At 37.8% G+C, this 13245-nt stretch overlaps 1 protein-coding gene and 1 long non-coding RNA gene across 6 annotated transcripts in view; one reads left to right on the top strand and one right to left on the bottom strand.

The window, feature by feature from the left end:
• LOC148133481 (uncharacterized) overlaps window positions 1-13245 on the top strand; it is a 278397-nt gene that overhangs the window by 49795 nt on the left and 215357 nt on the right. The window lies entirely within an intron of this gene.
• Window positions 1-13245, bottom strand: part of TNFAIP2 (TNF alpha induced protein 2) — a 30022-nt gene that overhangs the window by 5253 nt on the left and 11524 nt on the right. For 3 of the 4 annotated variants that reach the window (XM_026680179.2, XM_087952210.1, XM_087952209.1), the window contains exons 5-10: window positions 13074-13196; window positions 10602-10702; window positions 10402-10500; window positions 7918-8044; window positions 7112-7234; window positions 2599-2754 (exon numbers count right to left, since the gene is read on the bottom strand). In XM_026680179.2, coding sequence (XP_026535964.2) covers window positions 2599-2754; window positions 7112-7234; window positions 7918-8044; window positions 10402-10500; window positions 10602-10702; window positions 13074-13196 — 729 coding nt within the window. Of the gene's footprint in view, window positions 1676-2489; window positions 2755-7111; window positions 7235-7917; window positions 8045-10401; window positions 10501-10601; window positions 10703-13073; window positions 13197-13245 lie in introns of all 4 variants that reach the window. The other variant, XM_087952211.1, reaches the window with a different exon arrangement.

Here is a 13245-nt window from a genome sequence, read left to right as displayed (position 1 = left end):
AAATAAAATAGACTGTTTTAATATTTCACTCTGCAAATTCTTACCAATTATAAATTATCTCACCCATTTACTTTGAAATAATGCTCAAAATAGGAGATGGGCAACCTAAACCCTGCATGCCCCCAACTTTTTCATTGCAACCTCTGAAGACCACCTTAGCAGCCTCACTGAAAAACAGAATACACTGTTTATATAGTAAGAGATAATGTTGAAATCATGCTTTTTTAAAATTTGCTGCAAAGAAAATTGGAAGTTGCTTCTTTCTATTTCTTATCTTTTCTTTCAGTAGCTTTGTCTTTGTTCTTTTCTCTTGTTTTTTTAAAAATTCTTTATTAGGTTGTGCTCATTGTGATACTCTTTTTAAAACTTTCAATAAAATTTATATTAAAAAAAATAGAACTACACTTTTTCTTATAGAAGTACAGGTCGTCCTTGACTTATGACCACAATTGAGACCCAAATTCCATTGCTAAGCAAGGCAGTTGTTAAATGATTCACATCCAGTTTTATGACATTTTGTCATGGTTATCAAGCAAATCACTGCAGTTGTTGTGAATCATATAGTTGTTAAGTAAACCTACTTGCCCCATTGACTTTGCTTGTCAGGAGCCATCTGGGAAAGTTACAAATGGTGATCACGACCCCAGGACACTGCATCTGTCATAAGTACATGCCAGTTGCCAAGCACCCAAACATTGATCATATGACCATGGGGATGCTACAATGGTCATAAGTGTGAAAATCAGTCATAAGTCACTTTTTTCAGTGCTGCTGTAGCTTTAGAAGTCACTAAATGAATGGTGGCAAGTCAAGGACTATCTGTAAAAGCAAGAACATATATATCGAACGTTGAATAGGTGAAGCACATACATTTTGCTTCAATAAACAACCAAATTCCTGAAATTGGAGTAGGTGGTACTGAAAATTTCAGCACCACCCTTTCCAATGATGTAACTTGACTATGATAGTACCCAAAGCTACATAGGCTAATAACAACAACAACAAAACACAATAACAGTAGCAGCAGCAGCAACAACAAAAAGTGTATTTCCTTAATTTCTTGTTCTTGTTCCAAAAATAATCACTGGATACAAAATGGTAGAACCTCCCCAACTTAGTGGGGTGGACAGTAGTACTTTGTATATAGTCTCCCTGATGCTTCTATGTATTTCCTTATTACTCTTTAGAACAGTCTCTAGAACAGTCAAGAGTATTGGACTTGAAACATGCAATTAAAACAATCTAAAACACTGATCTACACCAGGGGTGTCAAACTCGCATTGTGACAGGGTCATCATGTGACGTATCAGGACTTTTCCCCCTTTGCTAAACCGGGCGGGGTTGGGGTCAGCATGTGACGCATCCAGCTCGTGGCCTGCAAGTTTGACACCCCTGATCTACATTGACTGGTAGCTTTCCTATAGGAACCTTTTCATGTCCTGCTCAGAAGTAGAGAATGTCTGTACGCAAAGCATGTACTCTGAACTGAACTGGTGTACAGTTCTAAATTTAGCAGGAACTTTTCAGAAGATTGTGGGATTTAGGTTGGAAAGAGATAAGAGTAGGCTTACCGAATATTCAAGTCTGCCTATCCCCCTTTACTGCCAAAATATGACTTCACAGCGTTGGTACCAGTTGGCTACCTGAGTTTAAGCCTATTATCCGTTTCTCCAAACTATTTGTTAAACCAGGGGTCCTCAACCACCAGGCCGCGGACCGGTCCCGGTCCGTGGAGCACTCTGTACCGGGCCGCAAAGAAAAAATAAATGGTGGCTTTCTTCGCCTTCGGTGAATGCTGCTGGGATCGGGGATCAAGGACACAAACGAGAGAAGGGGAGGGAGGAAGCAACCAAAGCCTGTCCTGCTCTCTGGCTCAGCGGCTTCGGTTTCCTCCCACCTCGTTCCTCTCTCAGTCGCTCTCTCGCTGCTCCACCAGCTCAGGAAGAAACTGCTTCAAAGAAGCGGGGGGGGGGTGGCTTTTCCTGTCACCGCAGCACCTCCGAAGCGCCCGTTCACCCCCACCCTGCCCACCCGCGCGCAGTTCAATCCACAGTGCTCCGTTCTGCCTGCCTGCCTGCCTTCTTCGTTTCTGGTGAGAATAATAACTATTCGCCTCTTTTTATCAGCCGAAGCTGCTCCGAAACGAAGTCGGGTAATAAAACGTCTGCCAGCAAACCACCAAGTTCAGGGAGCGCCTCGGCCCTGCCTCCCTCAGCCCCATCCCTCAGGTGTCTCCCTCCCTCCCTCAGGTGTCTGCCTCTTCCTCTCTCAGTCGCTCTCTCGCTGCTCCACCAGCCCAGGAAGAAACTGCTTCAAAGAAGCCGGGGTGGTGGTGGCTTTTCCTGTCGCCGCAGCACCTCCGAAGATGTTACCTAGTCAGGTAATGAAACGTCTGCAAGCAAACCACCAAACTCAGATTCTCCCCCGCCCCGGTCCTTGAAAAAGTGTTTGTGCTTGAAACTGGTCCCTGGTACAAAAAGGTTGGGGACCACTGTGTTAAACAACAAAGAATTTTCACTCTACAGTGAACATTACTGGATGCCTCAAGGTCAACAAGGCATCCAGAGTGGTATTACAGGACTGGAGATGCAGACTTACATTCTCTGTGCAAAATGTGTACAAAATAGAAGCATGACTTCGGATAAGTTCAGACAATTGATTTTGCTTCTCAGGAGATTTGAGTGTGGTTTTTCTCCACACAAGCCTTTCAATGTATTTTTGGACTAGAAAGAGATGAATTTTTTCCATGATAACCTATAACAGAAGAAGTAGAGGTTAATTTTCTTAGTTCAGTTACAGGGAAGAAAACAAATTCTACTGTCAGAGTTATAAAAATACCATTGTATACATAACTGGTTTCTCTTCAAACCAAAGTAGTTTCTATGGCCTGGGGAGAGGTGATCTAGACTAATGCTAGGAAAACATTTTAATGTATTTCCTTAAAAAAAACTCTTGGTGCTACATATTACAGGAAATCCTCAACTTACAACCATTCATTTAGTGACCATTCAAAGTTACAATGGCACTGAAAAAAATGACTTAACAACTGACCCTTGCACAATATGACTATTGCAGCATCCCCATGGTCACGTGATCAAAATTTGGCCACTTGGCACCAGTGTTGCAGCAGATCCTGTTTCCAAATCAGGACACAAGGCCACGAAAGGTTGGAGAATACAGGTTTTTATTTGTGCACAAGGTTCAGAGCATTAGAATGGCAAATTCTGAACCCCTGGCTCTTCCTGAGGCATCACTTTTATACATTTTGTGACCTCAGCTTAGCCCGGGGCGTTTCTCTCATTAAACTATACCAAAAAAGGAGAAGTACATTTAATTATTCATTTTATCTTACACCATCTGTTATTTTCCATATCCACCGTTGCTTACTGGAACATGGCTAGTTCCTTGGTTCAGTAACTTTGTGGTTTTGCACAATATTGTATTAAGCAAAGCTTTGGAGAATTGGGGGACTTCTGCTAAATATAAAAGTGCTTTATGTGTAATTTTTCTACTGCTACACCAGTACGTGTTTACAATTTACAATGATTGCAGAATCTGGGGTCATGTTACCTCCATTTGTGACCTTCCCAATTGGCTTCCAACAAGCAAAGCCAATGGTGGAATAAATCAAATTCAACATTGGATACTTCAGCAAGGAGCCATAGGTGGGCTATTCTTCAGTAATAATTCCCAGCAACTCCATCCAGAGACATTAATAGTGCGTGGTCCTGGGACTCATCGTTCAGTAATATCTGGAAGGTTCTATATGGCTCACTCCTAGTCTACACTACCTAGCAAGAGCTATACAGTTTCAGATGGTTTTCTAGCATAAGCCTGGAGAAGGTGAGGACTGGAAACTTTGGAATGCATAATATGAAGTCCGCCACCAAGTTACAATCACTGCAGATTATTAATAATTCATACAATGTTTCAAATCTCCTTTTTGTAGTTTCTTACTCGGTATACAAACTGCAGTTATCCCATATTGTAATGAAAATCTCATGTAATTGGATTTAAGTCTGTTATTTTTTGATCATTTGATTTGAAAGTATTGAGGTGATTATAATTACGATTGTGAATGATGAGTAATAAACAGTGAAACTACTTATGCTGCTCACCAACCAGATCAAAATCCCATTAACCATCAGTTTAATGAGCCAATAAAGGGGTGTCTGTTAAACCAGAATGTCTACTAAATCTGATTGGGATTTAATCATGTATTTTGTATGTAATTTATTCATAGCTATTTTACATATTTTATGCATGCATAAAATAGATGAGGAGGATCAGTCAAAAATTTTTATTCAGGTGTACTTTACACATGCATAAAACTATACAGGATTTATCTATGCACATATTCTGATCTCTGCAGAACACTATACTGCAGGTTTATTGTCTAGAATTAGGAGGTGAATCAAACAGGTCGTTTCTTGGGAATTTGTGTTGGATTTTGGAAACAAACGTAGAAGCTAAATCTTCTCATCACCCACCGCCTCATCAGGAGCCTTTCAAGGCCATATATTCTTGAGGTACTTAAATCTCACAGATTCTATATAGAGGCCTTGACTGTTGTGCATTGAAGCAGGGAAGTTTTTCTTTAGCGCATGGCATCATTTTCACAGCAATAAAGACAAGAATCTTGTCATTTCCATGAGCCTTCTGCTGAGTAAGTCAATTCATCAATGAGGGATTAAATGAATAGAAAGACAAGATTTAGAATTGAGCATGGTGTCAATCCTGACAAAAACAAGCCAAAATCTTCTATAACTCCTCTGCTGGAGTTATAGAATGGGACTCCAAGTGACATCAGCAGCCATGAGCCAATCCAAGACAGCTCGGCCTGGGAAATCTGGAATGCTGCCATGTTCTTTTAAAAAACAGATGGAATAAAATTTAAAAAAGAATAATTGTCCTACCATTTCATCACTCCTAGGGATTCCAAAAATGTACTAACTATAATTGTGAAATGGATTGGGTGGGTGGGGAGGGATTTTTGATGCCTGAAAAATGCCAGATGTTTCTTTATTTCCAAAGGACAACTTCTCCTATCCATGTAGCAACTCTTCTCTCATGTTCTCAAATTAGGATTTCAGCAAACAAAAATTTGGATTGGGTATTGGGTGGTATTTTAAAGATTAACTTGATTAATTTAGTGGGGAGATAGAAAGGCATCATACTCTGATTAGTGATTTCAGGAGAAACTTCTTTTTTTTTTTATAAGGAATGAGACAAAGGTACAATAAAGAATGGACAAAATATACAAATATAATGACTCAAATTAAGATGATTAATTAAGATAGAATTAAGAAGAGTGAAATATGTGGAGAAGTTAATATAGAAGACTTAGAATGGTAAATAAAATAAGTAATGATATGTAAGATGAGCATGAATACAGTTGAAGTCCATGAAGAGAGATACCTGGGTCCAAGTTACTTTCCAAAAAGATTTTTTTATGTTTTGTGTGTTGTGTATATATGTTTTTTTTGGGGGGAGAATTAATAAAACCTTGCAGAAATATAGAATGAGAATAATGGTAATTAAGTCAGAAAGAAACAGATGAAATAATAATAATAAAATTGAATAAGAGTAAAGAGAAATAAAGAGAAATTGGATAAGAGGTTTTTGTATGTTTATATGGAAATGGTTTAAAACAGAATTATAGTTCATCTGACTTGTTAAATTTATAATGGAAAAAGGTTTAAATATGTAATGGATAATGATGACTTGTGTGTTTTGAAAATTAATAAAACTTGTTTTAAAAAAATAATAATTAGGATTTCAGCAAACATGCAAACCGAACTAATCTAGGCTATTCAGAAAACCCAGAGTTCTTTTCCTGTTAGGGATAATATATTGAAATTCAGACCAGAAAAGAGATATTTTTAAGATGAGTTTACTTCTTTGGGTTTAAGTCACCTTGGTGGTAATGAAAGGAAAATGGTGGATCTCAGCCTTAATTTGTAATCTGTGATAAAAAAGCCTTTAAGTTTTTCCCCTCCCGGGAAAGGAGGGCACAGAAGCTAGGCTTGTCAACCATATGGTCCTCAGTTTGAGACCCCAGCACCATGTGACAGGGTAAGCTCCTGTTCTTGCCCCAGCTCCTGTCAATCTATAATAGCGTTCTATGCACCTCGGCATATAGTCATGCCGGCCACATGACCACGGAAACATCTTCCGGCAATGCTGTTCTCTCAGAGAGGATCACCAACTCCTAGAGTTGGATACGACTGGAAGAGGAAACCTTTACCATTTTTTAATGAGTTTTAAGCTTTTGATTGATTACCATGGACAATTTCTGGATGCCTAACACTTAGTTTATAACATTTGCACCATTCTAACAAATGGAGGCAGAAAACAGCTGTTTCGGAAAGTAGTTAACTATGCGTATACCATGGGCATTGATTCCATTTCCACCATTTGACACATCGGTTGTGAAGGCTTTTGTAAGAAGCTGAAGAACTTTCTTGGATGAGAAGCAAAATGTCTTCAATAGAAAAAACAAGAAAGTCCAGTTGCCTCCTACAAAAGCACATTTGGAACAACTATGACCTGGATGACTGAGAATCTCTACAGACTTTTATCTATACAATTTGGGATGAACTCCCTTTGAATGGTGTGGGAGTAGGAATGGATTTCCAGAGGAAAAATGGCAGACTACAGGAACCAGGAGCACTACTCAGGTGACCCTGAGGACACAGATAAACCGCCAAGTGCTTCAACCACCCTCTAAAAGGATGCAGATTACCAGCTGTCTGCAAGGAATATAAATCCTTCCATTCCCCACTATCCTGTCAGAGCTGAAGAAGCTTCTTGGATGAGAAGCAAAACATCTTCAAAAGAAAAAACAAGAAAGTATAGTTGCCTCCTGAAAAAGCACCTTTGGGACAGGCTTTTGTAACATTTCAAAATCATGTAAAACTTGTTTAAAAAGTTAATAATGGAAATACATGTGCACGTCATGAAAAGTGATTTAAAAAAATAAACAAACCACATTAGCTCTTATTCGTCCACCTCAAGGTTTAGGTTGCATGAATTGGCTCACTTCATTCTTAGTATTAAATTTTGAAAAGCATAAAAATGTTTGCACTTGCAGTTCCTCGCATCAGCTCACCTGGCGATGAGGGTTTTTAAGCATCTTGAACACACGGATACGGGCATCCATGCATGTAATTATTTCATCCATAAGATCACTGCAGGAAGCCCATCTCTTCTCATTAAACTGTCTCAAAAGCGTCTGAGGAACAAATTTTAAAAATTGTATCAGTTTTTTGAAAAGAAATTCCCATAAAACCCTTTTCTTTGAGGAAAAGCTTTATTAGGTATTTTTCAAGCAGTATCTAATTCTGCTAGTTCAAACGTGACTGGAAAAAAAAATTACAAACAAAGATACTTTCACTGTCCTTTCTCCTTCATAGTTCAGGCTATCATACAGTGGGCTCAATTGCTCCTTAATGTTCATTATAATTTATTTTATTATAAGCATTTTAATGCAACTTTTCCCCAGACATTCTTAAGATGGTTATGGACTTGTTTAATTAATTTTTTTTAACTTTTAAAAAATGTTTTCCTGGGAGACACTATTTTTCCACTGAAGATTAAAGAGCAAGGATAACTATTCCATCAGAGAATGGGTCATTTTCTGGGAGGCTGAGCGACCTGTGGCTATTCTTAATCCATTCCCATCCACCCCCCTGCTGTTGCCTTCCAGTGAAGAGAAAACTATCATAAAACATAGTTTGCTTTTTGCAGTATAGAAGGATGAAGGTGCTTTTCCATCCTTAGAATGCCAGAGAAAGTCATTCATTCACCTTCACTGAATGAAGAAGGTTTAAGTTTCATCTTATGCTTTCCCTCAGGCAGCAAAGGATCTTGAATGAGCTGGGTAAGTAGCTTTGTAGTATATATCTATAAGAATACCTGTGACTCTTGAAACAAGGGTTCAAGGAACACATTAAACCCAGTCGTCCGAATGTTCTCAAGTATGGAAAAGATGTTCGTTTTAACATCACTCTCAGCTGAATCTGTGTTTTTCTCTGTATGGGTCCTGAAAATCCAATTAACAATGAATTAAAGGCTTTGCTCTTCAGCTATTTTAAAACATCAGTTCATTTTGCTTACAGCAGCTTACAAGTCCAGTGAATACAATGCTATGCAATTCTCAACCAAAAAAGTATACATAACAAATCAGAATAATAATAGCAGCAATAATCATAATGGTTGCTAATACTAATGTAATCTTTTCAATTTAGATGCATGCTTAAGAAAAAGTGGACTTGTGGCATGTTGCCCAAAATGTGTGAGAACTGACCACTTCCTTTACCTTTAGGAAGGAATGTTGAATGTAGCACTAGTATAAGAAATAAGCTGGTAAGATACATTATACCTTCTCCTATCTCACTTAAAAATGTCATATGAAAGATTAAATTGACCAACTCTGGAATGGGCAGCAGAAATAAATACAGGTAAATTGTCTGTGAAAACAGATTTAACAGATTAACAGAGTTGGAAGGGACCTTGTAGGTCATCTAATCCAACCCGCTGCCCAAAAGAAATGGGAAGGTGGTAATACCTTGAACAAAAGCAGACACAGCATATAGAGTGGAGTTGATGAATATATGTGGAGAAGAACTGTAGGTCTAATTGGGGCTACCCTTAAAGAACTTTCAGAAGCTACAATTGATCCAGGAGGCAACAGGGTGGACAGTTTTGGAGGCCCCCTAGGGTGGCACATGTAACACCAGTGTTACAACAGTTGCACTGGCTGATGATCTGCTTGCAGATATTGGTTATTACCTTTAAAGTCTTTATGGCATGGGTCCAAGGCAGAAGTGGTATTAGAGCAGGTTCTGATCAGTTCTGGAGAACCAGTAGCGGAAATTTTGAGTAATTTGGAGAACCGGCAAATATCACCTCTGACTGGAGATTTACAGTATCTTTCCCCTGCCACGCCCACCAAGCCACGTCCACAGAACCGATAGTAAAAAAAAAAAAAAATTGAATCCCACCACTGGTCCAGGGTATCTGCAGAACTGCCTATCCCAATGGGACTGGCCCACCCCACTTGTGCTGGCAAAAGGGACCTAATATGGATCCCAGAAGCCAAGGGATTTTGGCTGGTGGGATCCAGGAGAAGATCCCACCAGAGAAGATTTTTTTTTTTGGCCAATACTCCTACCCTTTAGAACAGGAGTCTCCAACCTTGGCAACTTTAAGACTTGTGGACTTCAACTCCCAGAGTTCCTCAGCCAGCAAAGCTGGCCAAGGTTGGAGACCCCTGCTTTAGAACATCATACCTCAGGAGGTTAAGATCCGCCCCCTCAGGAAAAGCCTTAAAATCTGGGCATGCTGAAAGTATGAGGTCCTGAAGGAGAAGCTGGAGATGGTTGGTACACTAGCAGGGAAGTCACCCCATCTCTCCCCTTCAAACTTTTGTTTTTTTAGCTCATCTTAACTTCTATAATTTGAATCCATTTTTATTCATAGTCATTGATTGTTTATGTTATCTTGATGTAAATTGCTCAGAGTCTCCTGGACTTAAGAGATGGGCAACAAATCAATTTGATAAATAAATAAAAATTATTATAAAGGGCTATATCAGAAAGCACTACATATTTTCATTTAGGTTATTATGAGTATATATAAAAGCAGATATATACCCTTCACTCAACAGGGACGTGGAAGAATTAAACATTATGCAACAGTTTATACAGATGTGATCCAGGAGGAAATAATTATTTTAATGGGACAACATGAATGCATGATGGAAACCAAGTGAGTGTATTTAGAAAAAACATTTGGCCTTTTGGAGACCAAAAATGAGTAAAAATAATATCTGCTTAGAAACAGATCTTTTTGTCCTGAATAAATGTATTCATATGTACATCTGGAAAAATGAATCATAAATCCTGATTGATTTAATTGTTTATGATGAATGACTAGTAGTAGTAGTAAAGGATACATGGATGAGACCAGATGGTTTCAAATTATAATAGATAATTTTCTAAAAATATCAGGGTATCTTTTGGGGAAAAATGGACATGGATGAAAATGAGAGAAAATGAAAGAAACTAGACAAAAATTACAATGATTGTAAATCCTTTTTGGAAAGAGTATAAAATGAATCTCCTAAGAAAATGAATGGAAAATGAATGTAAGAAAAGGGTAGGAATAATGAAATGGCTTGGAAGGGAATAAAATAATTACATTATGAACTGCTATGGAAATGTGTAGTTATATGCTAATGAGAATTATGAAGAAGAATGCTTGGGGTAATAATGCAGTGAACAAGATTATGGATAAGAAAATAATGAGAAAGTTCAAACATTTTGCAGAACCCTATTATGTTTCTTGGTTTTCTAATACATATGTAAGAAATTTGTTATACTATCATTCTGTTCTTACCAGAAATTCTCGAAATTGTTAATGTTTGCAATTATTATAGCTTCAAAATATATATTCTGATTATTTTCTCTAATGAATATCTCCAGTTCGTTGTTGTAGCTAGAGAGATCATAAAAATGAAAACAATCATTAGTAACTTTACACTGGTAGCCAAGCATGCTTTGATATGAAATCACGTTACCAACAATTTGCTATCTTACCTTTGCAGAAAAGTCAAGAGTTCTGTCAAAAGCAAAGCTGACATTTGGTGGCCCACCTCTCGAGTGATGGCCTTAGCACATTCTTGTACTTCACTGATAGCCTAAAACATACATCCCCCCACAAAATCAAAGAATTAATACCTTAACTTTTTAATACACAATTCTCCCATTCTACAAGCATAATCATAAATGTAAACATTTTCTCCAACAGGACACCAAGAAGATTTATTTATTTATTATTTATTTAGATTTGTCAATCGCTTACAAGATAATAGGTATACATAGTTATGAATACATGAAATGGGTACATATAAGAAAAATAAAAGAAACAATAGGACAGGGACAGTAGGCACACTGGTGCGCTTATGCACGCCCCCTACAGACCTCTTAGGAAAGGGGTGAGGTCAATAGTAGACAGTCTAAGGTTAAAGTTTTTGGGGTTTGGGGAAGAAACCACAGAGTCAGGTAGAGTATTCCAGACATTGACCACTCTGTTGCTGAAGTCGTATTTCCTGCAATCAAGTTTGGTGCGGTTAACCTTGAGTTTGTATCTCTATATATTAGTAAGCAAAATGGGATAATCCCAAAGAACAGAAAGAAATGCATACCATTTGAAAATTAAATAATAAAGTTCCAGAAACAAATAGACGACTTCTGTTTTTGAAATTCAAATGTTACTTTTTGTCCATGTTTTTCAACTCATTCTTCCACAGCCCAGTCCCATTTGACCAGTATTGCAAGCTTTCCCTTCCAGGCTGACTAAAACCAGGAAATTCCTAAGGATGTTAAAGTGACAATGGATTTTTTGGTGACAGTTTCCACATTTCTATTCCAGAATGACAAGGTTTCCCAGTTCTGTAATTAAGTACTTCCTGCTTATGTTATAAGCTGAACTCTGTGACTCTCCTCCAATTGTCAAGAACGTTGAGGGTGTGTTTCAGCACACTTTCAAATGAGAAATAGAGTAAGCTTAATAGTTATGATGTTGGGAAACTTTGAAACTGGAATTGAATTTTTGAAATTTGCACTGGTTTGCTATGTTTTAATGTATATTGTTTAATATTTAAAGCATATTTTGCAGCTGCAACTTTGTTTCTTTAAACCTGCCAAGTTAAAATTTGCAATAGGATGTTGCTTGTTCCTTTGTCAGGTGATGCAAAACGGGAAAATCCCAACTGGTTGAAGTTCTACAGAATCTGTAGATGGAGGTAAAGTAGGAAGCAGGTGGTGAAGATCACAGCTTAGGAGGAGGAAGTGTTATTGAAACATTTCTTGGTTGCCTGGAGTAGGCACAAAACCTGAGCAATCTTGGGGTAGGGCTGGAGGATTACTGTTTTAGGGGGGAAAAAGGCAAGAACCAGCCACAGTAAAGAGCCAATCAAAAAGTCTATATCAGAAAGGATGGGATTGGCAAGCTAGACATGAATGGGTAAAAAGAAGAGTATTATGGACAAGAATCCAGTGGGCACGTCATCACTGCTGGCCATCAGATGCATGTCCCCACTCTCTGATCTCAGCCCAGGTTCTCTACCTTATGTATCTGCATTTATAACTAATCTCATTGGGAGTCTAATTAGGATGGTCCCTTAACTGGGAATACATTTCAGTTAATTTGCTTGAACTCTTGTTAAAACTCTATACAGAGGGAAAAAAGTAACTATTTCTTGTCAGTAAACCTTCACTGTATTAGTGAAACTTGTTTGCTTCTCTCTAGTAAAACAGACCAAATCTATTTTAGTTTTCTATTTTTAATTTTCATTCTGGGAAAAGTTATAGATAGGGGATTTTCCCAGGGTTTGTAAGACTATGTAGTATTATTTTGGGGAGTTTAGTAGTAGTAGTAGTAGTAGTAGTAGTAGTAATTGTGTGAGAATATGAGAATGTGTGCATCAGAAGAATACGGTTCAAATCATGAAAAAAAAATGGATTTAAAATGGTCTTAATCAAACCCATGGATAAGAACATTTGGAATTTGTTTGCACAATTCTCAATAATAAATCAACCTAACAGTTTATTCGGCAGTCCAAAGATCTGGAATGAAATGGTTGAATGTAGGAGTATTGCAAATGTACCAGTGACTTTAATAGTGATTAGAAAGTTCTACATTAGGCCATCCATTATTTCAATTTTTATTGACTTGCTGTAGTCAGAGTAAAAACAAAAATAGTTTTGCTCTCCATCTTTTGTCTTGGCATATATTTTCCTTTTAATTCTATCGCTGAAATTAGTTGAAAATTACTCTGCCAGATTCAACTATAATAGTGTGCTAGAACTGGGAATGGGCTGATGGGAAAAAAGATCCAGTGGAAGTAAGATTACTCTGAATGTCCAGGAATGCCTTCTTGAGGCTCTTCCACTATCAGGGTAGATCTATAATTATGAATCTTTCCATAGGAATGCTGCGGTCCTGGAACAACTTTCCAGGAGCCGATTGCATAATACATACTTAAATATAAAATACATGTTAGTTACCTTTATAGCATCTATTGATAATTCACTATGATAATAATTATCTAATATCCTTGGCTTTGCCTCTTGCGTCCAGCTATTGACTTCTATTTTCAAACACTTGTCCAGACAACATCTAATAAAATCCTTTGTGGGAAAAGAAGAAAAGACCAAAATATACAATTAGCAGCTATCT

The sequence above is a fragment of the Notechis scutatus genome, chromosome 1 (assembly GCF_049901735.1).
Source record: "Notechis scutatus isolate UNSWTSFEM ecotype Mainland chromosome 1, rNotScu1.2, whole genome shotgun sequence".
Lineage (NCBI taxonomy): Eukaryota > Metazoa > Chordata > Lepidosauria > Squamata > Elapidae > Notechis > Notechis scutatus.
This window is presented reverse-complemented; position numbering and strand designations above follow the sequence as displayed.